The sequence below is a fragment of the Magnolia sinica genome, chromosome 14, assembly GCF_029962835.1.
Source record: "Magnolia sinica isolate HGM2019 chromosome 14, MsV1, whole genome shotgun sequence".
Lineage (NCBI taxonomy): Eukaryota > Viridiplantae > Streptophyta > Magnoliopsida > Magnoliales > Magnoliaceae > Magnolia > Magnolia sinica.
This window is the reverse complement of record NC_080586.1, coordinates 66,939,836-66,967,232: the sequence shown is the minus strand read 5'-3', so window position 1 is coordinate 66,967,232 and position 27,397 is coordinate 66,939,836. Positions and strand designations below refer to the sequence as shown.

General features: G+C 38.6%; 1 protein-coding gene across 1 annotated transcript; it reads left to right on the top strand.

Annotated features, from left to right (window-relative positions):
- Window positions 1–1,552: 1,552 nt before the first annotated feature.
- Window positions 1,553–13,298, top strand: LOC131226050 (chloroplast stem-loop binding protein of 41 kDa a, chloroplastic). The gene is made up of 6 exons (XM_058221716.1): window positions 1,553–2,026; window positions 5,594–5,715; window positions 6,392–6,494; window positions 10,220–10,361; window positions 11,687–11,964; window positions 12,977–13,298. Exons 1-6 carry the CDS (start codon window positions 1,616–1,618, stop codon window positions 13,157–13,159), a joined length of 1,239 nt encoding a protein of 412 aa, XP_058077699.1. The 5' UTR covers window positions 1,553–1,615; the 3' UTR covers window positions 13,160–13,298.
- The last annotated feature ends 14,099 nt before the right edge of the window (window positions 13,299–27,397 follow it).

Here is a 27,397-nt window from a genome sequence, read left to right as displayed (position 1 = left end):
CGATCCATTAAAATCTTCTCCTGGGTCATAGGAGTTTTGGATCAAGCAGATATTTGTGTTTTCTTTCCCCACAAGTTTTACATACCTAGAACGGTTTCAACGGTCAACATCATTATCTTTATTATTTTGTGTGCTGCAGTCTACTAGAGCCTCACAGCTTCTTTTATTTTTAGGTTCATGCCTTAATATAAGTTCATGCCCTAAAATGTGGATGCAAAGTGGATGGATGAAGAAAAACATTAATCTTGGTGGGCTCCATGGAGTTTGTCACCAAGCTAATCCAAAGGGATGCACATTTGTTTGTAAATTGTGGCTAACTTATTAATTTATTATAAGTTAAAAAGTTAATTACTAGTGGGTTCGGGAGGCCCACATGATGGACAATGTAACATTGATGGTGTGCCCCACATAATACATGTCCTATATCAAGGTGAGCCCACATGAGGTAAAGTTCACATTGAAGGTCCGCCCTTGGGTGATGAATGAGCCACAAGTAAGGTGGGCCTCGTGTGATGGATAAACCATTTTGAAGTTGGACCTTACATGATGGATGGTCAATTTAAAAGTGAGCCTATATGATGGATGGTCTGTATTTAAGGTGGGACCAACATGGAACAGAATACAAAGAGTAGATAGAGCAAATTTGAGAAATAAGTTCTTGCATAATGTCGAAGGCTAAATATATATTTTTATATTGTTTACCAAACAAACATTATAGACCGATTTGCATCCAAGGTAGGCACGAGATAATGAATGATTTAGATAGAAGATTGGCCCACACGACGGATGATGTATATTAAGAGTGCACTGAATAAACTTGAGGTATAAGTAGCTAATGCGAAGTAACTTACATCCAAACACTCTAATGATGGATTCATCTGATTCTTAGGCCGGCGCATGTGCACAATGGTACTCTACAATGGATGGTTGGATCTCGACCTATGACCCATCTGGCTTGTTTGTAGCGTGTCCATGAGCTGCTTATGTCCACTCGGTCGGGAAAGGTCTCTGTAGATGATATGACCCACTATATGTTGGGAGGGGAAAAAGTTACGGTGTATGATACGTTGAGTAGAGTCTATCCTACTGAAGCATTTCCCTCCATAGAAAAAAGTTGATACTCTGGCAGAGTGTGATGGATGATACACATGTACCTAGAAATTGCACATAAAGCATAAAATTAGTATAATTAAACCGTCCAATTCATGGTAACCTACTTATATGTAGTAAAAAATAAAAATTAAATATATTAGATCATCTATATATTGGATTGGTGGACATATATTGGACGGTTTAAAATGAAAAATCCCACTGTCTTATTTCCAAAAACAAATGTCCACGAATCGGATCGGTGAGAATTATTCAGGAAATCTGATCCTGGGACTTGGATTTGGTGATAGTCGGCTGCACAATATAATCGGTTTTATTTGATTTAATATATGCCACGTGTACAATTTCTGAGGGCCTGCGTATCAAGAGTCATTCGCAGCCTGAGTATCATGTAGTCTAAGTCCGCTTCCCTCAACGGCTTTATCCCTTTCATAACTGCTGGCTCTCGTCTTACGAACGATCCGATCGAAATCCTCTCTCTCTCTCTCTCTCTCTCTCTCTCTCAATGGCCATGGCTTCTGCTTCTCTCTCTTCTCATCTTCTCTTCTCTACCTCATCCTGCAATCTCCCTTCTTCTTCTTCTTCATCTCTCCCTTCTCTTCCCCAATTCTCTTTCTCACCCACTGTCTCTCTCTCTTCCCTCTCTTCCTCTTTCTCTTCTTCTTCTATCTTCTCTCCCATTCCCAAACGCTCCTCTTCCTTCTCTTCTTCTTCTTCTTCTTCGTCTTTTTCGTTCAGAGTAACGGCAAGTGCGAAGAAGAAGGTCCTCATTGTAAATACAAACAGCGGTGGCCACGCCATCATCGGCTTCTATTTCGCTAAAGAGCTTCTGGGTTCCGGCCATGATGTTACGGTGCTCACTGTCGGTGATGAGACTTCGGATAAGATGAAAAAGCCCCCTTTCAGCAGATTCTCTGTAAATCCCTTCTCTCTCTATCTATATGTCTTTCTTTTGCTGCTGTTGTCATCCCTGTCTTTGCTTTTGGTATTTTTGGATGGGAATTGGAATCATTTCGTTGTTTTCTAAGTTGGTTTTAATCAGTTGGTGTTTGTAAACTTTCAAATTGTAGTCTGGTAGGTTTGAAATTTTAGATTGGCTTTGTTTGTTTGTTTGTTGCTCTATGGGTTCTTAGGGGATGTTTGGATGCCTGTAAAGTTTTAACACTTTAGCTGAAACTCTTTTCAGGTGTAAAGTATTTATAGTCGATCCTGTTTAGCTTTAAGGGGTAAAGTGTTTACAGGTAAACGCTTGTCTATGTTTGGATAACCTATAAGTGTTTATAGCATGCAATGGGGGTATTCACCCTGAACAGAGCTTGGATCGGTTAATCTCTATAAAATTTTCAAATGATATATAAGGAATTCGTTTAAGATGGATCATTGGGTTGAGCCCATCTCAATAAAGCTTGGGGCCGATCCTTATGCTAAACCAAGCATTTGGATGGATAATCTAGATTGATATTCTGAACTGACCATGTGGGGAATGGTGAAAGCTAAGTGCATGCGAGCAAGTGCTACTCAGCAATGACCAGCTCGTCATAAGGCAATCTTCACCATGTAGATGCCTCACCAAAAAAATAAACAGATATGATCAACAATAGCCCCGCAATTGCACGCATTGTGGATCATTGGTCATGTGTCGCCCCCTTGATAATCATATTAATTGGATTTTTAGATAATGCATTTACACAGTCAAATCACACAATGAGTAGTGCTGATATTGAAAATATTTGATCATCAGGTATCTGATCATCATTTGGGCCACAATCCATCTGATGATCGGAACAGCAACGGATTCTCATCAAGAAGCTATACAGTAAAAGAGCTAAAATTTCAAAATATTGATGTTCCATCAGATATAGTGAGAGAAATCACATACAGGAACTTTCACATCCATCCAATTTTTTCTCGCCAACACATCAGAAGTGTAGAATATCTGATCTATGCAATAGTTGGGACCCATCATGACAATTCCTAGTATGGCCCATCTATTCATTGGGGGGCCAAACTAGTATGCCCATCGACTTGCATGTGGCATCCTATTTGATGAGTGGATCGGATTGTAGCACTGATTGTTATGGTGAGGCCCACTCTTTTACTGAACAAGATGTCCTGTGCATTGACATGTCGTCAAGGAAAGAAATGGTTTCATGTGAAGTTCACATGCAATTGCTGTATGTGATGATGATGCATCTACATGGTGGGGACAACCCAATGTGTGCGTGGATGACAGGAAAAAAATAAACCTGTGATGAAGAAGAGAGATGAGTCAAGTCGCCCATCCAAGTATCCCTTTAAATTGAGCAAATATACAATGTTTTATTACCCAAGTTGCTTCATCGAACATGGTTTTGGCGGCCAAAAGTTCATATGATCGGCTTGATTGGAGGATGGGAGGTAATTGAGAAATCATCCCTGTTGAATGATCCCAAACCAACTAAATGGGCGCATGCTTTTCCTTGTTCAATGTGGACCAGTGGTTTTAGTTCCCCGTTTGCAAATCATTGATTGGATGGTTAGGATCATCTAATGGGGGAGACAATGTGGCATAGTGGGTGAGTGGTAGAAAGGGGAGGAAAATATCAGTCTTCTTCCTCTAAGATAATCCTTGAATCCACAAGGTTAAAAAAAAAATAATCCTCTAAAAAGAGAAAATTTTGATAATAATAGTAATGTCACTTTCCAATGCACTTCATATGACTTATATATGCCCTATACCCCTTAAACTTTCTAAAATTAGTAAAAAGTCTAATCCTACCCAAACTCTCCTAGAAGATTCAAAACAAAGATTTTGAGTGATTATGAGACTCTTAAAACCCAAAAAAAACTAAAGTAGAAAAAAAAATTGTAACTTACTAAAAATAGTAAAATTTGACTTAAAATTCAGATTTGAACCCTAAAACGATTGAATTTTGCGAAATCATTCGGGGGCAAGTACCAAATTATGGCCTTTGACATTGGACTGGATGTAGAGTGCACCAATAGCTTTCGAATCGACATATTATATGTGCAAATGGGATTATTGGTTGCAAAGTTATGGTTGTTGGATGCTATAGTGTGCACTAGACCCTTCGCTCGAACTTTTTGGCCTAATTTCTTTCGATCCTGGCTTTCCATGTGATTTTCCTTGATTTTGTTGTACATCATGTAGCACTTCATGTGATGGTGCCTGCCCGATAAACAACTAGATTACCAAAAGGTGGGGCCAATGTTTGATGTTTTGGGCGTCAGACAAAAATGCCATTTTCTTTTGGTAGAGCATCATATAATGCTTTAGATGAGACGGTATACAATGCTGAGCCAGAATCACCAAGGTTCTCCTTCAGGCCAGCATTTGTACTGGTATGGTCTTTAGTGATCTGGTTGATTTGATTCATCTTGTAGGTCACAATATGGATCGGGTATGAACTCAAGGGCTCCTCCATTGAACTATACCAACCATCTGATCATTGTACCTGCCGCCCATTGCATATTACGTGTTGAGCATGTTGGTCATATTTCCATTTTAACTGTACATTTGTAGGAAAATTATTGGATGGCTAGGTTTGTTTGATTGAGTTTACTTTCATTCCATTGCATATCCACATCAGGCCACACCTGCTGAACATTCTGGATCTCTTGAAAGACCCACCTGATGGAATGGTGTTCATGAAACATCTGTTTCCTTTTCTTAATATGCTTGTTCCTGTCCATTAGTTTTGTTATTGTTGTCGTTGATAAGTGCTGCATGAATGAAAAAAATTCCTTTGTATCCTATGTTGGTTTTGATCGGTAGATTGTTGTTTGGTTAACATTATTTGCAAGTCTGACTTTTGCAGTATTCTTTTTTCTTCGTTGCTAAGCGGGTTCTCTAAATTTGGTAGTTTATGCAGTTGGTTTTTGTTGTATGAAAATTGGAAGCATGTCTGTTAATAGGTTTTAAGTCTATCAGTTCTCAGCATAGTTTTATTTTTGCATTAGAAGAATATGTCCATCTTCGGGTTGATATTTAGGATGAGTTTGGCTTTCTATTATTGGAATTTAATAAGTCATTTTTTTTTTTTCATGGGTTAATAATTTATAAAGCTTTTGTGTTTGCAAATCAGATGTTTGAAATTTGGTGGTTTTACATTGTGAAGTTCCTTTTATTTATGTTTTTGTCTTTCTCTTTTTCATGGAGATTGGTTGATTTTCAGGAAGGGTTTGCTTTCCTTTGAATTTTTATTACATCAAATGTTGTTTTTCAATCGTTCTTTCTGATATTGATGTGTTTATATTATGGGGATACTCCTATTCCTGTTTGGTTTGAATCTTCAGTGAGGTTTTCTTAGTTTCCACATGTCATTGTGGTTGCAGGAGAAACTGTATTTCCTTTTCTGTTGGCTTTGATTTTTCAGAAGGCATTAATTTTTCTTTATGGCCTTATGTAGTATGGTTTGTGCCGCCAAGAATGATGGATTTGGATTTAAGTTACTGTTTTATTCTTTTGGGCTTGATTTTTCAGGAGCTCGTGAGTGCAGGTGGTCAGACAATCTGGGGTGACCCGGCCGAAGTGGGAAAAGTTGTTCAGGGGGCAGCATTTGACGTTGTGTTGGACAACAATGGCAAGGATTTGGACACTGTGAGGTCTGTTGCTTTCTACTTTCTTCTGGTCTTTGAAAGCAGTTCACCCCTTAGAAAGTAATGTCACATGATTGTATTTTCTGATCACATTTAGTGAGCTCACTGATGCTCAACTATGGGGCATTGAGGTCTTTCTTTCTGGTCAATGCAATTATCTTCATTTATTTATTTATTTTTTACTTTTATTTTTGTAAATACTTGTTGTGGAGTAGTTTTTCAATCCCGTAGAGAAAGGCATGCACGATTGCATGATGTGCTTACTCTTTAAATTACGAAAGAGGCGGTGGTAGTCCTTTCCAGCTGGAAATGGCATAAAGAACTTGCTCCTGACATCTGAATTCCGAATAATGGGTATAGAGTCTCTAGAGAGAATCATAGAAACTGCAATTGGTCTGTAGGACTCTGAAGTTGCTTTCAGCCTTTTCTGAGTTGAATGTGAGACATCTTGCAATATGAAGGCCCATACAGTTCTAATGGCACTGAATATAACTTTTGTTACTTACTAGTGCACATTTGGAAGATTCCAGTTCTCAAGGTCAACACAGTTCGTCATTCTCAAAATGCAAGAGAGATTTGTTCTGCAATGTTCTTTCATTTTCACTAAGTGAAACTTCACCCAAAGTGTTATTCTTTCATGCAATGTTCCAGCAGTGTTCCTAATATCAATCTTCAAACATAGGCCTGTTGCTGACTGGGCGAAGAATGCGGGTGCTGAACAATTTCTGTACATCAGCAGTGCTGGAATTTATAAACCAGCTGATGAACCTCCTCACGTTGAAGGGGTATGTTCTACGAATTGTTTTCACTTTCATCGAATAGAACGTGTATGCTTGCATGCCCTTCTGTGTGCAAATGTGTTGCTTGTGGGCATGCTGGTGGATGAGTACATGCATATGCAGAACATAAGAAGTATCATGAAAGCATGCATGCATTGACAGATGATCACTAAAGCATGTGTATGCATATCCAACATTGAAAGCATGAAAAATCCTCTCGTACATCGAACATGATCACTAAAGCATTCATACATCAATATATGATCATTGTCTCTCTCTAGGTGTTTTATGCTATGCAGTTGGGAAGTCTAGAAATTGCAGGAACATTTTCATATTAGTTATCTGTTCACCTTGTATTTAAAGATTGTTTAACTAACTGAATACATCAACACAATCCTGATGGCTGGTATTTTTCATGCATGCTTGCATGTATGTGAATGTATTTGTGTGCATGCGATTTAGGAAATATACACAGAACTACATACATAAAACTAAATTGCTAGATGTGAGTGATAAATGATGTAATTTCGCTACTTAAAATCCATGTACCTGATCTCACATAGTCTGTAGGAAATACCTGCTCTTAAATCTCTGATGTAATCAAATACAAGCTGTTCGGACTTAGAATGAAGTAACTGGGAGAACAAAAAATCTAGCAGGGAATGTTGCTGTTTTTCATTGATTTTATTCTCACAGCATATTACATATGAGTTCCTTGTTGAAAATCGTGAAATTTTTGAGTCGACCTATGTTGCTTTATTCACTAGAAGCCACCATGCCCATATAAGATTATTAGCAAACTCGTTATTTGGTTTCTACCCATCCCATCTAAAAATGGTGCCCTGGGAAATGTTGGGTTGATGCTGTGGGGATGTTTTAGCTGTTCTCCAGCACAATTCTATTTAAGAGATGCGGCAATGTCATATGGGCGCCTTCTTGCTGAAGAGGTTTGTCGGATGAGGAATTGGGGTGGTATCTAAGTCTCTTGGAGACTCTTAAAACAGTTGATATATCAGATTCGACAGAAGACTCGGTGGTGTGGAAGGCTCATAACTTGGGGAAATTCTGTCTCTTCTTTCTATAGCTTCTTGTCTTGTTCGACCGACACCGTTGGGCATAATCATCAGTTTTGGAAGTATGGAGCTCCATCCAAGGTTGCTTCTTTTGTTTGGTTGGCAGGCAGGGACATGATTTTGACCGTCGACAATCTTTACAAAAGGGGTTTAATGTGATATGCATCCTATGCTTGAAGGATGTAGAGTCAGTGGACCATTTGTTCTTGCATTGCCTGTACGCGAGGAAGATTTGGGATAGCTTTCTTGCCACTCTTAACATCTCTTGGGTTACGCCTAGCTTGCTTCCCTCCTTTTTGGCATCTAGGAATGGTGGCGGTTTTGTCAAAGAAGGTAAGTTGGTTTTACAGCTCGCGGGGATGGTGGCCTAGTGGGCAATATGGGGAGAGAGAAACAGGCGCTGTTTTGAAAAAAAATAGGAAACGGCAGATTGGATTTACCGCAAGGCAGTGCATTGGGTCGTGGATTGGACGATCGGGGTCAAGGACCTAGACATGTGTCATTGTAGGCCTTGCTTGGGCTGTAGCTTTTCCTTTCTTTTGCTTTTTGTATTCTTTCCCGCCCTTGGGCGGTTTCTTAATAAATTGAGTCACCTTTTAAAAAAAATAAAAATAATAATCTCACCATGGTCTCTCTCTTTGTAGGATTGCACTTGATCAACCATATGGCTCAGATACCATTTTTGTTAGGTTTTTCATCCCATGTTCACACGCCCATACGTGTGAAGGATTGGATGCAATCGATACAATTAAGGAGTTGGATGAAGAACGCATCATGGATTTTAATGCATTAACAAGAGATTTCTAATTCAAACTATACCTTTTCTGAAGAAGATTTTCCAGGCTTCTCTCTTTTCCAGATCTTCAAGCTACGACTCTTTTGTGAAAGAGTTCTAGCCTTGGCCTCCAAGGATAGATCACCACTAGTTTGTAAGGAGTCACAAGCCTCTAGGAGATGAACCCTATGGTCGCTCTTGTTCATACATCTAGGGGAAAGAGAGCAAGGGGGGACGTCGGGGAGAAAGAGGAGAGACAGATGTCCAAGCCTAGTGGGGGATTCTTGGGGTCTCCTCACTTAAATACAATTCCACGTGGGCTTTAGGCTTCATAGGCCTCTTCTCTTAGCGCATATGGGCCATCACCAACTACATATATATAAGGTCTTCATGCACATCAATCCTAACTCTTGGCACTTGCACTATTCTACATCCTTTCACGTCATCATCACCCTTCCATCATGTGGTCCCAAGCTCCAAACATGGACTCCACTTGATGAACATGAAGATCCATTGTTGGATTTTTTACAAGTCACGTATAAAGAAAACACATGTTTAGACCATAAAGGCATTGTTTTCTTTTGGAAAAACCATTTAAATCAACATCCCTATGACACAAAAGGACTGCATGAGCTTATGACTGACAAAGCTTTTCAATCCAAATGATCTTCCCTGAAACAGTCCATACAACAGGCCTGTCTTTTATTTGATTCCTTGTTGGATTATCATAGAGCACAAATGTTTCCATCCAAGTGACCCAACCACATGCGTATGTCATCCTGGGTCACACGATTCATAATAGGTATCATAGCCACTCATTATGGATAACGAAGTCTCCACGACTAATCCTCAAGTCTAAGGAAGTTTAGATATGGTGCTTATGAGTGTCTGCTCCTTATATGGGACCTTGGAGCAGTACTCACATGGGCCACCATTCAATTTGTCAACTTATGTGTTTTTCACACTCATTACTGATGTGAGTTCTCAACTCAAATTGCCTGAGATAAAGGCAACGCTGCTAATACGATCATCGAGTCAAATGACAACCGCACACATGTGCCGGCCAAGCACGTGATGGTTGTGAACGCTCATTTTCATGGATAAGGTCCCTTGGGCCACATCTCTCCCATGTCATGAACTGGGCCTAATACAATGTCCATGAGGGACTTCATGGTTTCGGTCAAACCACAGCATGAAATTAAGCACTACCTTGAAGATGTAAAGTAAGCATACATGCTCTCTCATCATAATCATGTTGCAATTATTATAATCACAAGCAATGTCCATGATTGCCTAAGTGGGGCACGGATTGGGTTCCAAGGGTACAAAACCCAACATCACTTCCCAGTTCATACCTATTTATACTTGTTATTTTTTGAAAGAGACTCTTCCTCACTCCCGCACTTTGTTGCTGCTTTGCTTCATGCTTCGTGCAATTATTGTACCGATATAAATTTGTTACCATGTAGAACTCAGGCAATCGGGATCATTGTGTAATTAAAAAAGTACAAACTTTCTTCTGTGTGTTCCATTCAATGTGCATATTTACGGTGATAAGAGCTAGGACAAATCAGGCTGAGTTTGTTACTGGAATTACGATGAATCTTCACTTCTATGGATTGATTTTCGTGCAATGTTTTTTGCATAGTTGATAATGAGCTTAGCTGATGAGTTTGCAATTCAAGTTAAGGATTTTACAAGCATTGACTATCATGAAAAATAGCAAGTTGTATGCTTAACTACTAAAAAGAAGAAAAGGTCATGCTATAATTTGAACTTCCCAACTGATCTCTGTGCTCTTTAGTTAGCCATATGAATCTTAAATCATTTAGTTTTTCTTTACTCTCTGTCCACCTTTTGAAATGAACCATCCAACATTGTAGGATGTTGTTAAGGCAGATGCCAGTCATGTCGGAGTGGAGAAATACATTGAGGAGCTTTCCTTCAGTAGCTGGGCAGTATTTCGTCCGCAGTACATGATAGGGTCTGGGAACAACAAAGATTGTGAAGAGTGGTTCTTTGATCGTATGAAACTCCCTCTTACTTTTCTAGTCTAGTTCTTCTTCTTCTTTTTTTCTTTCCTGCAGATGTTGTATTCCTATGTGTTATCGGACTTGGATACCATGACGGATATCTTTAGTTGGTTATTAGTATGAAAGGTTTGCTCAGATACATCCCGATGTATTGCAATGTGATTCATCAGGACTTTAGCCTTCGAATCTGGATCATCTTCCAATGATCCTAGCCAGTTAAACTATACATCACACCTTGTATGGTTGGATGTACGACAAGTAAAATCTCTCAGTTCTTTGAAAAGGTCGGTCACCATGACATTTGAATAATCAAAAGGTTGAAATATTCAATCTTAGAGGTTTTTTGTGCCAACATCAATGGGAATCCCTATCACATAAACAGTTTGGGTCATTGAAAAGAGCCCAATTCCAATGGTTGAAGTCTCAACATATTGCAGTAGCCCGGGATGTATTCAAGCAAGCCTTTTAGCATAAACATATGATGCATCATTAGAAGAATAAATGTGGAGAAAAGAAAAGAAAAACAGAGGTTCTGATGTATCCTTTACATTCTATATAGAAAAATCCCTTGAAATTTATGTTGCATCTCTTGATATGGAGCCATTCATTAATGAAGATAAAGAGTAACTCCTGATATTTGTTATACGGTTACTTTGCATTGGCATGTATGCTTGTTGTAGATGAATAGCAGCAGATTCTTTACAGTTGTGACAATCTAAAAGGCAATGGATTTTTTGTATATAAACAACTATTGTCAGCTCTGATGCTTTTTGTTAGAATGACCAAAAGCATTGCAGTATGAATGTCAAAGGGTGATTTAACCAAAATACCTTTTAGAATGAATAAAAAAGGGTGATTTAACCAAAATACAACAAAAAAAATCAATAATAAAAATTTCTCTCTCTCTCTCTCTCTCTCTCTCTCTCTCTCTCTCTCTCTCTCCCATCTTCTAGAGTATTTCTACTCAAAATCAGCCACATTCTAGTAATTATTCGAGCATTCATCAGAACCATCATTGAACAATTTTTTTTTTTGGACCAAAGCCATTGGCAAAATCAAATATTTCTACTCAAAGTCAGCCACGTTTGAGCAATCATTCAAGAAGGGCTCTTCCTGATTCTGGAACCACTGTTTACCTGAGAATGTATGATCTTTAGTATTTGAGTTTATATTAGTTTATTTTTCATTATTCTTATCCAACCTACGACATGTTTCTGTTTATATTTCATGATAATTATCAACATATGCATGCAATATCACCATATTGATGTGTAATTCCTAAGATGTTTCCATTCTTTGCTGCTATACAATTCGCAGGAATTGTCAGAGACAGGCCAGTTCCCATCCCTGGTTCAGGAATGCAACTCACTAACATTTCACACAGTAGGGACTTGTCCAGTATGCTGGCCCTAGCTGTTGAGAAGCCTGGTGATGCTAGTGGCAATATCTTCAACTGTGTTAGTGACCGTGCTGTGACTTTGGATGGATTTGCCAAGCTCTGTGCTCAAGCTGCAGGTCGCCCAGTCAAGATCATCCATTATGACCCAAAGGCTGTTGGGATTGATGCAAAGAAAGCATTTCCTTTTCGCATTATGGTAAAAAAATTTCCATCTGATTGGCATAGGATATGGCATTTCTAAACTTCTAAAGCTGTTAAAAGGGGCGGCAATGGGCTGGTTTGGGACTAGAGCTGGGCATCGAGTCGAGTCGGACCGAGTTAGGGTTGACCCGACTCAATCCGGTTTTGAAATAGGCCTGACCCAAACTCGATCCGACTTGGTACTGAGTCCAGCATGCCTGACCCGATCCGAGTCCGGGTCTGACCTAGACTGATCCGGACCGAGTTCGACCCGGTCAGAAGTACCAAGTCGGATTGAGAGATGAAGGAGGGAGGGAGTGGAGAGTAGAGAGAGAGAGAGGAGAAGGAGGAGGGTGGTGGTGGTGGTGGGTGGCTGCCAGGCTTAAAAGAGGAGGAGAATGAGGAGGGAGAGAGAGAGTTTGGGATTGGGTCGGGGTCGGGTGTGGGTGCGGTGGGTAGGGTTAGAGATAGTTAGAAATTAGATTTATATATATATATACCCGAACCCGTGTTGAGTCGGGTTTTAAATCTAGTTAAGTCTCACTGGATTGAGTTTCGGGTCGAGTTGGGTCGAGTTACTGGGTAACTCGGACTTGACTCGGTTTGAGTTCGGATTGGACGAAGCCTACTCGATTTGGACCGACTCACCCATTTGGTTCAGATCGAGTAGGGTCTGAACAAGTCAACTGAGTCGAGTCATCCTGTGCCCAGCTCTATTTGGGACATTCTGTGGGCAGCCTGATTATAACTTGGACCCGAATGGCAGGCCGAGGATCACCTCTTATTAACCGGGCCTGAATTCAGATGGGATTGACCTGCAGCAGTCACAAATGGGCCTGGACCAGGGATCAATCCTGGCTTCAATAGAAAAAGTTGCAAGCCTAGGTCTGGGCCATTTTTTATAAGAATTTTAGGCTTGGACCCACCAGACAGGACCAAAATTCATGCCCTAGCCTGGCCAACAAAGGGTTGGCCCATTGCAAGCCATGTTGAACAAGAAATAAATTGCATGATTTTTGTTTCCTCAGCACTTCTATGCAGAACCAAGAGCTGCCAAGGAAATACTGGGGTGGAGTAGCACTACTAACCTTCCTACGGATTTGAAGGAGAGGTTTGATGAGTATGTGAAGATTGGTAGAGACAAGAAGCCAATAAAGTTTGATATCGATGATAAGATACTCGAGTCTCTTAAAGTTCCAGTTGCTGTGTAATAGGCATGCTTGGATGGTAACCAAGTATCACTTGTAGTTTTTTCAGGTCATGTACCCCATGCATGATGGGCTTTCATGTTTCCTTCTTGTATCTGAATCATCTTGCTAATGTTAAGTTCAATGTATCTATTTTTGTTCATTCAAAAAAAGAAAAAGAAAAAGAAAAAGAGAGAGAGAGAGAATAGTATGCTAGCTATTCCAGTAATAAAACATGCATTTTCTCCATTAATTTCAGCTAATTTTAGGTGGATCTCTTGTTGACTACAAAATTCCTTGAGGGCCTGTTTGGATTGTGGGAAAAAAAGAAAGAAAGAAGAGACATGAAAATGACGCACTCTTCCCATGTTTGTATAAAGATGGGACAATTCTATATATGTTTGGATAGTTAAGAATAAATTGGATTCCGGTTAGCAATCATTATCCTTTTCTAGAGTCAGATTTTGTAGCAGGGTAGTACTAGATACGAGGTGGCTATTGTCTGAAAAAAGAAGAAGAGATTTTCACTTGCTATGGAAATCATCATTGGATAATCATTAGATCTTTCTTTTCTTTTCTTTCTTACTATCCAAACCGGCCTTAAATGAATGATGCTAGCACCTTTTGGAGCCTTTTATTAATATTTTCTATTATTATTATTAAATTTTTTTTTTTATCAACTTCTCTCATCTCTACTTTCATCTTTTACTGTGGCTCAATTTGTTTAAGCTGCACGTGGAAGGGTAGGGCGATGTCTTTTGACCTCTAGTGCATCCAATCTTGAATTATTGTTCAGGTTTTAGAGCGGAAAATGGAGCACCTAACATTGGCTTTTAATAATGAGAACTGATCACCTAAAAGCCTCTTCACTTGTAGGGCTGTACCATATTTCCCACCAACATGCCACTTCTACAGGATACTTGTAACATGAAAATGGTAGGCCTCACCAAGAAGACACTTGGCACAAAAATCAGGCTGGTCCCCTGATCAGATGGGCCACACTATTGGAATCAATGGACAACTTGATGATCCGACTTAACAATATTAGTGTAGCCCACCTAGAGAATGTATCAGCCTGATTTTTGTGCTTGATGATATGGTGTCTCCTACAATTTTCATGGTAAGGATGTTGATGAGGACATCACTTCATCTACACCTTTGCGTACACATTAGATCCGCATCGATTTTCCTATGGCTAGGTAAGTATCCATGATCGTGCTGAAGACCCCATGTGCATGTGCAAGCATATGGAAAACCCCACACTGGGAAGATGCACATTGACTGCTTTATGTAATGATCCAGACAGTTGGATTGGAGGGACGTGGCGATCGGACCATTAGATTACATGATCGAGCTGTTAGATTGTGAATCGTCCACACTAGTTTTTATTAGACTTTATCAGCTTACAAGATTTAGTTTTGTTTGTATTATGTTTGGACACCATTATGAGTATTTTTAGTTGATTTTATTTAGACTATGGCTATTTTTGTTAAAATTTATAAGACATGGTGATTATTGTAATTATTGAAACTTTTAAGAAGATGGTGGCCGTGTGAATCTCCCCTCATTGGATTTGTGAAAAAAAAACTAAGATGCTTTTGCTTCTTTTCTTCTTCTTCTTCCATCTTCATGAGATTTGAAGATACTTCCATATGATTTGGAAAAGGAGATTGGTGTGAGTCTAATTTTCATTAACGAAGGTGCGAGGTCTCTATCTATCCCCACATTCCATCCCTTTATCAACCATCGAGGTATTCTTCTACGTTCTCCAGTTTCCGTTCTCTTTCATCCTAAGCCATCAACATCCTCCCGATCTTTGTCCCTTATACATCTAAACCATCCTGCTGAAGATGTTGGTTCATGATTTGCGACATCACCCCAAGCATCCTCATAACTTCATCCATAGTTGGAGTTCTAGCCATGGTAGGTGCTCCACTTACGTTTCCATAAATTGGTGCCTCAGGCTAGTTTGGTTGATATCTCTCTTGGTTATCGATGCCACAGATGTTGCCGAGGTCGCCCCAATCTTTCTAGATTTCAGTCCAGCCATAGATCTACAACAAATACAAGGATATTCAAGTTCAAAATCCAATTTCTTCATGCCTACTACTAGAGGGAAAGTCTCTTCCTAACTTTCCTAAGTAGTTTATGTTTCACCCTAGGTTCATCTCAACCTGACTGATACCAACCTGTCACACCCCGACCCCAATTTTTGAGCGGCTTTGCCCATCCACCGAGATTCCCTGGTGCAGCTATGAGGAAAATAAATATTTTCATTAATGGCACACATTCATAAGCACACAACCCAAAAGAAATTATAATATTAGATCAATAAATAAACTTAGCAAAGTTTAATCTGTCACCGACTTATTCCCATCATCCAAACAATTCAAAACTATCCTAAACTATCAAATAAATCTGTACTGTTGGCTTAGATGTGACTACATGGGACTTTTTTTTGGTTAGCTTGTTAGTACACACCCATGTCAGTACACACACTCCATGTTAGCCACCCCCGCTAGGGATCGATACCAAGACCTCGAGTGTTGAAACGAGGTATCTCCACTCAGTCTGCCAGTTGAGCTATGGATCTGGGTGTGACTACACTAAGACTTGAAGTCATCGTTCTCTGCACTAAGCCATCCGTAGTGGTCTCCATAATCTGGTGCTAGCGTCCTATGGGTATATTCTAGAGTCGTGGGCCTGCAAGTGGCCTCCTTTATCACCTTAACCTTCTTGATCTGGACATTATCTAGCTCAGATCGGTGTGTCATCTTGTGGAGTGCATTTATTTCACTATTACCGAACTGTCAAACGACCCACTTAAAGGGTGGGGCCTCCCTCCATGAAGATGGGGAGGTCGAACTCACATCGGAACCCTGAATGGTTAGGGTTGTAACAATCCACATTAGTTGACGCTCAGCAAGTAATACTATAGCATAGATTATTTAACAATTAGAATAATGCATATACCACATTTGATCACATATCTCATATTGGAGAAATATCATTCAATTTCATGTTCTTAATGAAACCACTCTTACATCCTTTGTAAACTTCCAGGGCTTACTCGATTCGCGGGGGGTAGGACTAGCAACACATGCAGGTCTACTGTCTTATTGACTTTGCAGTAGGGAACACCGCCCGGCCTTCTTAGTGAGTGACCTGCTTGAGTTGGTTAATCCTCTTCCCTGAACAGCTAATACGAGGCCCGAACTTCTTCCCTGAACAGCTAATACGAGGCCCGAACTAGCGGTTCTAACTAGTACCATTTAGCATGGGGAATCAGTACCCCTTGGAATTTCTTATCTCAACTAGTTTAAGGGCATTATCAACCCTGAGTTGTCTGTAGTCTATTCTCAATAGCATATTCTCATTTCAACATGCATCGCTTAGCAGTTTTCATGAAATATATCATAAGGAAAGAACGAGCATGTCACTGTAATATTTGCAGTTAACTACTGAATAAATAATCATGCTTGGAAAACTAACCATTCTTAAATGAAAACTTACCGAACTGTATACGTCATGAATTTCACATATCAGAGCTATGTTTACAGTCTTCTGTATTTTCCTTGACATCTCGGCTTCCTGGACTTTCTTATGTTGCACTCACGTCTTTACCATGGTCGACTTTACAACATAAGATTCGATTTATAAGAGTCTATTCTATGGTTATCATCTCTAAATTAAGTTGCATGATCTATCTCGATTAAACCCTAGATCTAACTATGGATTCGCCTTATTAGTAGTCCCCGATCTATCCAAGTCTGATGCTCGAATTAAGGTTTTAATCGTTGGATTTCAGTTTTACAGTGATTGGACCATTATATGGAAGTATTTTGATGATCTGGCCGTTGGATCTTAGTTTTCTTATGTTCAAATCGTTGGATGCAGCTATTCCCATGATATGACCATTCATCCTCGTGTTAACGCCCAGATCAGGTAGTTTACAGATATCCTGATCACTAAATCCATTTATCCGATGCAGTTAATCAATTTCACGGTTACATTTATGGTTGGTTCTACTCTCATCTTATTGTTTATTTAGATCTCGTCTATCTAGATGAAATAGAGTGGGCTAAAGGTAGTTGCCTTAGTTACAATTTTGGTTTTCCAATTGCTCTCTAAGATTCAAATTAGGGTTTGAGGTGAATCTATAAGCCACAAGAATTAGTTATGGGTTATAAGTTTCTAGTCATGGTATAGGTTAAGGGTTTTCCATAAAACCCTAGTTAATAGGGCTATTGATCTAGGATGTACATCTACCATTATATTTTTTTTAGAATTCTTGCTCGTATACCTACTCATCAACTTATATCAATGTGTCATTGCATGGACGTAGTCGTCTAAGTTTAACAAATATATGTTCATATGATTTAAGGTATCTATCTAATGGTAGTTTCATAAATATGTGCACAAACTCATGTAAAAAAAAAGAAGATAAATTTCACGTGTAACGTTTCGTGTATGCCTTCATGTTAGACAATTTATATATCATGATTGTGCAATTCAATGGATCTAACCATGCATCCATGCATGCAGGCATATATTGTTTAAATCAAATGGTTACACATACTTACATAATTAGGTTTTTGGAACAATATATTCTGAATCAACTCTCTAAATCTTAATAGGGTTTCCTACACTATAATCCTAGGTTCTTAGATTAGATACAAATGGTCTTCAATTCAAAAATTAAAAGCAAACCGAAATTAGAACCATTCAACAAAGTGGGGCTTACTTGAGCCGACATGAGGTGAGGCCCACCTATACAAACCATGGGGCCCACTAAGCACATTGGGCCAACAGCGTGGCCCATCATGCAGTCGCACGGTCAGCATGGTGTGGCCCACCTTGCTGCCATGTGGACAACGAAGTGTGACCCACCTCGTGGTGGTTTCGATTCCCCCTCTTGATCATATGTTTGTGGCCCACCTTGATATTTGGGTTCCATCTACTTATCTAAAAGCGAATAGGATGTGAAGAAGAGAGTTGAGATGCATTACCTGAAGGGGTTTGGATGAGATGATTAAAAGGTGAATAGCCCACAATGGGGATGGCCTGCCAACAAGCTCTCTCTCTCTCTCTCTCTCTCTCTCTCTCTCTCTCTCTCTCTCTCTCCAACATTCACTTGGCTAATCTCTTAGACAACATCGGTCTTGTCATCAAGAATTTTATCAGATCAACTCGCGAGATCAAAGTTACTTCGTGAGAAAGACAGTAATGTCACAACTTTTGCACTGCGAACACCAAAACCAGGCACACCTTCTCAATGGGAGAGTAATTATGCTATGCACCTATCAAGGTTCAGCTCAAATAATAGAGGGTATTCTCTTTTCCTTGTTCGTTAGATTAAGCTAGCAAAGCCCCCAAAGAATTTTCAGATGGGGAGATATATAGAATTAGAGGTTTACCTTTTACAGGAGCTGCTAATATCGGAGGTTGCTTCAGTAACTCTTTGATAGATCTGAACACATTTCGACATGGTTGGTCCCATATAAATTTTGCTCCCTTCTTCATCAAATGAGCAAATGGTTGGCATCTACTAGCCAAATTAGAAATAAAAAGTTGAATATACGTCAACTTTCTTTGTAAACTTTTGAGTTCTTTCACTGTTCTTGGAGGTGGCATATCTTAAATAGCCCTGATATTTCCTGGATCAACCTCAATTCCTCGATGCCTAATGAGAAAGCCAAGAAATTTACTTGATGATACACCGAAAACACATTTTACCAGGTTCATTTTTAACTGTTTCTTCCTAAGCTGACGGAAGACCAAAGATAGATGTTCACGATGCTCTTTGTGATCGTTCAACTTGACTACTAAATCATTGACGTAACATTCCACATGTTTATGCATCATGTCTTGAAAAATATTCTACATTACTCTTTAATACATGGCACCAACGTTCTTGAGACCGAAAGTCATGACTTTATAGCAATAAATTCCGAGAGAAGCTCTGAATTTGAATGTTGATGCTTCTTCATCTTCAGGTGCCTTACGTATCTGATTATATCTAGTATATTCATCCATAAAGGAAATGACTGCATACTTTGTCATGCTATTGATTAGCAATTTCGTTATAGTACTCAATGGAAAATCATCTTTCGGGCATGCTTCATTCAAGTCCCTAAAGTCGACTCATACTCTAATTTGTCCACTTTTCTTTATCACTGGGACAATATTAGAGATCCATTTGGGATATTTAACTTCTCTTATGAAACCAACTTTGATTAATTTATTTACCTCTTCTTCTATCAATGGTATCAAATTCATATGAAATCGCCTTTCTGCTTGCTTAATCGGTCTTCTATCTTTAGAAATATAAAGTCGGTGCATCGCCACTGATGGTTATAAACCAGGTATCTTTGCGTATGTCCAGGAAAACACACTTTATTCTCTTTCAACAACTTGATATATCAATCGACCTCCTGTTCAGACAAACCAGCATTTATGTATGTATGCCGTGGTTCTTCTTCTGTTCCCAAATTTATTTCTCGCAGAGTGTCGACTGTTGGTTGCCCCCCATCCTCTATCTGTTTTGGAGCTATTTCAAGGTGCTTGATCACTTCAAGATCTGTCTCTTGGCTGGCTATTGGGTAGGTATCGATCATGTTTACTTGCACGTATGAAGATGATGCTCTCAGTCCGCGAGATTTCTCTTTTTCCTTTTCATTCACACCAATCGGGACTTGGGTACCTTTGCCATTGTTCAACCCTATCGGCTCTTCACAGTTAAAACCCATATTTCACATAATCTTCCTACTAACTGGACTGTATCTCTTTAAATCTTCTGATGTCAACTTGTCACGGATCACATTGTCGTTAATTCCTTCTTCTATTCCTTTCTCTGATGGAGCATAGAATTCAATTGGCTCATGATTCTTTGAACTGGGCTTGACACGGAACCGTTTTGGCATGATAGGGAACGATCTACTTGTTTCGACATGTGGCGTCGGCACTGTATAATTTAACTTCAAAATCTCTATCTGTTTAGGCGATAGCAATGTTAGAGGGAGTTGGCCGGCTGCCTTAAATGCTTCGAGACAAAATAGAATTTCTTTTTCTTGTCTGTCTTCTCAAACAATTCCATTTTTGCGACTTTATTTTCTATTGTTAGCACTTTGTTGTCTCTTAATTTTGTACTTTCTATACTTCCTTCTTTACTATCTTCTTATATGAACTCACTGTAGTAGCTTGCATCTGCAAAGAAAGATTCTACTTTCATGTATGGTTTTGTATCAGCCATTACCTTGTACTGAATTCTATTTCTGCAATACTTGAAACATTGATGCAAGGTAGATGGTACGATGCTATATCGATGCATCCACGGTCTTCCTAAGAAGAGGTTATATGTCGTCACTGCATTGATCACATGACATACAACATTTGTGGTTAATTCGCCTATCTCTTATGTCAATGTGATCTTTTCCAGTGGGAGCTGGCCATCTTGATTGAAGCCTTGAATCATCATCCCACTAGGACGTAAATGCAATAGACGATATCCTAGCTTGCTCAGCATATTCAGCGATAACAGATTCACTGCGGAACCATTATCCAACATTATTCGCTTAACTTGTTTATCGCGAATCTGTCCTATAATCATCAATGGCCTTGGTATGTTCTTTGTCACTGATTAAATCTTTGTAAAAAAAAAAGTAATAAAAGACATGGAGTCGTTTGTTTCTGTTACTTCTGGTGTATCAAGTCGTGCAAGACGATCTTCTATATCTAATTTTGTGTTTTCCATTTCAACGAGTAACGCTTTCCTAACGCTATCATCCGATAAAGCTTAGATTAGCGTCTAACAAAAGTCCTTTGACAGTCATAATGCATCATATATGCTCATACGGGCGAGGATACCTTTCAGATGACTCACAACATCGTAAGTCACTTTTTCAATTTTATTCCTTTAATCTTTTTCATTATTGAGTAGCATTTTGGGCGTCTTGCTTCGCGTGACTTTAGATTTTTGTTTTTGTTTTAGAAGAACTCACTATTTTCTTTCTTGAACGCAATGTGACTACGGGCGCTTCACGTGTATCTATCGGTGATAGGTCAATAGGTTCATCAGAAGATTTGGTGATAATCACATTGCAACTTACTCTTCTCTTCCCTTCGTCATACTCGTGCGGTTGGTGTTGTTCCTGCTCGGTTTTTCCACAGTTTGTTTCTTCGTGTATTAAATTTCAGGAAGACAATGTATTTGCAGCTGCTTTCTTGTTCCTTTCTTTTTCTTTCTCGATTATGATCTCACTCCTATTTATCATCCTCTACAGTATGTTCTTTAATGTGAAGCAATTTTCTATCGGATGTCCTAATAGGCAATGGTAATAGCAGTAATTCTTTTCTTTCGTTAGAGATTATGGGTTCGATCCCCAATAGAGTCGTCATTTTGTTTTGTCATTTCATCTTTTTCAGGATGCTTGGATTGAGGCAATTCATTTGTTCTGACAGTTAATAATTGTTTCATCGTAGGGACGGCATCTTCTTTTTCAAACACGCATCCTTCATAAGAATCGTATAGTCTAGGTCGCTTGTTATTTACTCGACTTTTATAAAGATTTGTCTCTTCCTTTCTTTCTATTCTTCGTTTATTACGGGGGTCTTCTCTCTTCTTCTCTCGGTTGACAACATTCGCTATTAATCGGCTCGGTCCCCTTCGGCATGTCTCATTATGAAAGACTGGTATTCTTTTACTCATTATCTCAAGCGCATGGGCTTTCGTGGCAAGGTCGTGAAAAGTCCATATATCGGCGCTTGTCAAGCTGAATGCAATCCATGTCTCCATTGAATTCAAATACATTTTCACCTTTTCTTTTTCTTTAGGCATTTGCCTACATGATGCCCCCACGGTCTTCCACCAGTTAATGAACTTTTCTACCGGTTTGTTTTCTCTTTGCCGTATGGAAGCTAGTTTGGCAATACTGACATCTTGATCAGATGAGAAGAAATTTTTCATGAAAGCATCTTGCATTTGCTTCTAAGTACGTATAGACTCTGATGTTAAGATGGAGTACCATCGGAATGCTTTCCTCGTTAGGGACGACCCATCCCACAAGTGGAAATGAAGTGAGAAGGGACAGCTACCCTCCCCCTTTATATATCCAATGAAGCCCCCCTCCGCTCTCCTTTTCAAATTTCAAAATTTTCATTCCTAATCCTAACTTCCTCATCCATAGTTAGATTAGGATAATGATGATAGGTTTTCTCTCTTGGGTGTTATGTGATGCACAAGTTGAAAGTAAACAAGCATGGGTAGTATGGCCCACCCTATCCGGGTCATTGGATGGGTTGGTCACACACCAAAAGTTACATTAGTATAGCTTTAGTGATCTAGATATTTCTTAGATGGTAGCCCACCAGATCAAGGGTCATAAAAATAAAATAAAAATTCCCATTTTTTCTACAGTTATTACACAATTGGACTTGCGTAAGATTGACATATACATACATGCACCTAGGATTTTCAAAAAATTGCTACATTCTTTTAATTCCATTGATTGTTATATGATGTTTGGAATTAAAATAAATTTAAAATTTACCATGTGGACTTATATCAAGAACCTATATTAAACTTCATGTTACGGGATGTGAAACACCCAAATAATTTTGCATAGTGTTGACATATACCCGAAGCACTTCATCATTGTGTAAATATGGAGTTTTTTTAAAGGTCTTTTACATAAATGTTTCGAAATTCCAACAAGGTGTTTATTAATGTATTTTGGTACATTTTTAGTTTAATGGGTACTATGTCTTTATCATTTAAAGAGCATGCTACTTTATTCCTTAATTAATTTTCGTTAGTTTCTTAGGAATTATGGCTATTGTGTTCATGTGGTTTCAAGAGTATGCTACATTATTCATTAATGCATCTTTATTAAGTTTTTACAGATTCAAGATTATTACATTCAAATGGTTTAAAGAGCATGTGTATGCATGGTATTGTGGAAGCTTGTACTAGGAAAAGTATATTTGAGGATCAAATTGTAGAAAGTTTTCATATGTGAATTATGTGTGACTTGAGTGGAATTCATGCATTAAGCATTCTGGAACACTTGTTATCTTATCGGGCCAGTCTCTAAGTGAAAGTCCCTAAAGCTATCATGACGGGCTTTGTCCCTAGGTTAAAGTACCTAAAGCTAAGATGTTATTGTATTGTGACTTAAATTCATCCATGTAGGCATTAGACATTGTTTGGAAAGTTTATATATATATATATATAAGTTGCAGATGAATAGTTGTTATGGAAAGCAAAATATAGAAAGGTACTTAAGAAGAGTACACTTTAGATTATGGAATGGTACTTCAAAAAAGTACACTTTGGAATAGTTCTTGCATAGAAATTTTATTTATGAAAAACTTGATTTTAGAAAGTATTTTGGAATATTATTTTTGAAAAAGTTTATTTGTGGAGAACTTAAACATAGATTCCCGGGACACAGGCAAATAGTGGGGCGATATACTGCCCCTTGAGTTGAAAGACCCTTAAAGCAAAATAAGTGGGGCTCTGCAAGCCTTGCATTGAAACTCCTTAAATTCCAATTGGATCCTCTTGGCCTACCTTGGGTCAGGTGTATTGTGCAAGTGTCGCTTACACAGGAACGACATGTAGTTTTTGTCTAACTGAGTTGATTGTGTCCCTCACTATGAGTCCACGTGGATGAGCATGAAGAGAAATGCAAAAGGACACGGGTTGGACATGTGTTTTATTGGCGAAGGGTCATGGGCTACTGGTGATAAAAAGGCCGTGGTGTTACAAATGACTTGTACATGTGAGTGATGGCACACCCCTTGTACATTGCATTCATGCATTGTTTATATTGGCATCATGTTCATATTCATATGTTTGTATCATAGACACTAAATATGAGGAAGCCTTTTAGGCATAGAGAAAGATTGCAAAAACTTGCAATCTTATTAGAGATATACCAGCAGCTTCTTAAGCAGCATGGTTCAGAGAAAATGTTTGAAATTACATCTTCAAACCCAGAACCTATATACAAAGAAATACATTCCCGGTATTTAGAGAAGGCGATTAAGCCTACTGAGGACTTACAATAGTCCTTAGAATCACAGTATTCTGAGTGGAGTTCTTTATAGAACTATACTCAGAGTTCTCTAGAGAAACTAAGAAACGTTTCCTAATGAGCAACATACACCTCGCCAGCCTTTTAGGAACATAGATGTTTGAGTTTGAAGAATCATTTTAACATACTCACTCAGAGCATTATGAGTTCTTCTGTCAATACAGAAATCTTGTAGTACAAGAACACAATGCTAGAAGTAGTATGTTATGAACTCAATACCTTGGGTATACTATCGGCATTTACAGAGAACATGTTTCACACCTTATCAAATATGGCAGAATAAGGTAGAGGCCTTGTATAATTTTTGACCTAAATATGAATTAGCCATACAAGAAGGAATTATCATCATAGTAAAAGAGTCTAAATAAGTAGATCAAAAGGAATAATCCTTAAATCTAATCTCTTTAGATTAATTGAACAATGGATGTTATTATTCTCAAGCAGAGAATACCAGAGTTTGATTTCTTTCATGAATATATAAATCAATATCCTAGAGAATTTATGATCTTTGAAAAGTACGTTAAATTGATCGTATAAAAATACTTCTTCTACCTTCTACACCATAGCTATGTAGCAGATACTCCTCCTACTACCTATATGTCAATGCCAAAGAAAATTCAGTTTGTCCCTCAATACAGACATTGAGAAGAAACGAATAGAGATTACCAAATATAAGTCCATATTCGAACAAGCCAGAAACTCTATAATTATTCATGAAGTAATGGCACAGAGAAATAAAGACGATAATTAATCATGTCAATAAGACCATGATTAATACCAAGGTTGTATACCTGTCTTTGGAAATGGTGTATATCAACCTATTCACGAAAATGAGAGGCCTACACAAGAGTGTTGGCATGGTGACTGTGGTCGAAACCATATCAGCCACATTCACCATAGTGAAACGTCTCTTAAAAGTATAGTTGCATTAGGCAATACTTTAGCAAATCGACAGAGATGGATAATAGAGTTCTTAGGAAAAAATCTAACCAGAATAGGGAATTATTCTCCAGAGTCTATCATGAAATACAAATAGTCAAAGATACTTTAAACTCAACTATGTCAATGATAGAACAAAAACTAGAGAAAATAGGGAAAATGGTTTATTACATTGACCAACAAATTCCTACCAAGCTTGCTCAAGGAATCGAAAGATTACTTGAAGACCAGAATACAGATACAACAGTATGCTCTGAAGAATTATCAGAAAGGATAAGCTCTATCGAGAACTTCTTACAACATCGAAAAGATGATCTTACAGACATACATAAGGGAAGTAAAATCGAAGAGAAAATCCTTGAATTAGCATCATAGCTAAAAAGGATATCAGAGAACCTTTAAAGAAATGTTACAACTATCAAAGAAGCCACCAGAGCCCTAGAGCAAAACGTTTAGATCATGGAATCAAATGATCACATAATGGATATTGTATCATATGAAATGCTAGAGCCCTTATGAGTATTACCTCCCATCAGATAAGATGAGTTCTTAAATGAAATCCAGAATTACATCAAGAAAGGATCTGAGTACATCATCAAGAATGCTTAGATAGAGCAACAGAACACAAAAGATTTGCTTCAACAGATTAGTAAATGAGCTAACTTTGTAGTCTCTTTCCTAATCAGGCTTAGAGAATAACTTGCAATCTTTGAAACTAAGGTTTTTGAATATTCCAAAATCAAGAGAGAAGGAATTGATAAGTTTTATCAAACCTTTTTAGAATATCAAGGAAATCTAAGCAAAGCCTTAAAACAACTTGCCAAAGAATCCATGAAAATGGAGAAATCTCATCTAAAAAGCTACAAGATAGCATACAAGATGAGAAGAGTTATGTTCAAAGTCAACTTAAGAACTTTAGGATAGAAGAAAAGAACAACCAAGTAGAATCGATCCGACGATTATAAAAAATCAGTGATTAAATCGATATCGTTCACAGACATACAGAGAGTCTTGACTTCTCAATAGTCAAGAGTGCTATCAACGATCTATACAATGGCGCAGAAAGGAACGTTGTAATACTTGGCAACGCTCTTAGAGAAATCGAAACAATGGTATAACCATTGTTTAGAAACATTCACGAAATAAAAGAAACTTTAGCGCAACAACTAGAAGCTGAAAGTAAATACATCCAGAGAAAAATCTTAGAAGTTCTGACAAAGAGTAAACAACACAATGATGCTATTCAAACTAGACTCCTAGTCATGGGATGTAATGCCCTGAAAATTGGGGGTCGAGCATAAACGCAACCCATGAGTTCCAACGCATCACTTATGCAACATAGATAATGATGATTAAATGTTGTCTGTGTTAGTGCATTAATCATGAGTGGGATTATACCAAAACAGTAATTCATACTCCATATCAATTCATATAACGCAAGTGGAAGACTGGAAAATGTATATAGATGTGTATGAACCAAAAAGATCACGATCGGTCTCCATAGTATGAATATATCACTGAGTCACCATATACATGTAATAGTTCAAAATATTTCAACTACAATAATAAACCCTGTAGCCCCGTCGATCCGGATGGCCTAAGCGAAACCACCGGAGAATTGCATATATGAGAACTCATCCTGATCGTCATAGTAATCGGGCTCCACCTCCTGAGTCGCATCATCATCTGCAACTAAGACAGAGTCTGGTGGGTGTTTAGAACACCGTCCCAGAACGTGGGAGTGAGTGATCAACTCAGTGGGATCATAGAGCAAAGGTTAACATGTTATCAATTCAGTCAAGTAGTAATGATAAAGCGAACATATCAGACATTTCTAGATACTCTTATTAATGTAAGGATGAAATGTAAGCATGATGCATGCCCTCGCCTACACTCCCTCGTGCGACACCATCTTACGGTCGAGGCATGCTTTCTTCCCTATGTGCTCTTCAACCCGGGGCACATGCAGTGCGATGAAATGAGAATGATTACCGAGTTATTATTAGTCCCTTTCATACAATAGGATTGGGAAGCTAAGGTACCTCCCTTATATCAATTCCCAAATAATGATCCATTCTAGGGTCATTAGTCCTAGTAAATCTCATATGATGATACGGTTCTAGGTTGCTGCAAAGGGCTCGTCACCTTATCAGTGCAGGCCTAGTGTACTCTTATTGCTACGTAAGGGCTCGTCGCCTCTACGCAGTCTTAGTGTACGCTCGAGGTC

Excerpts from the sequence above, each read along its gene's own strand:
- LOC131226050 (XM_058221716.1), top strand. The coding sequence starts at position 1,616 with ATGGCCATGGCTTCTGCTTCTCTCTCTTCTCATCTTCTCTTCTCTACC. Across the intron at positions 6,495-10,219 it reads AACCTCCTCACGTTGAAGGG|GATGTTGTTAAGGCAGATGC; the intron begins GTATGTTCTACG and ends CCAACATTGTAG. Across the intron at positions 11,965-12,976 it reads CATTTCCTTTTCGCATTATG|CACTTCTATGCAGAACCAAG; the intron begins GTAAAAAAATTT and ends TTGTTTCCTCAG.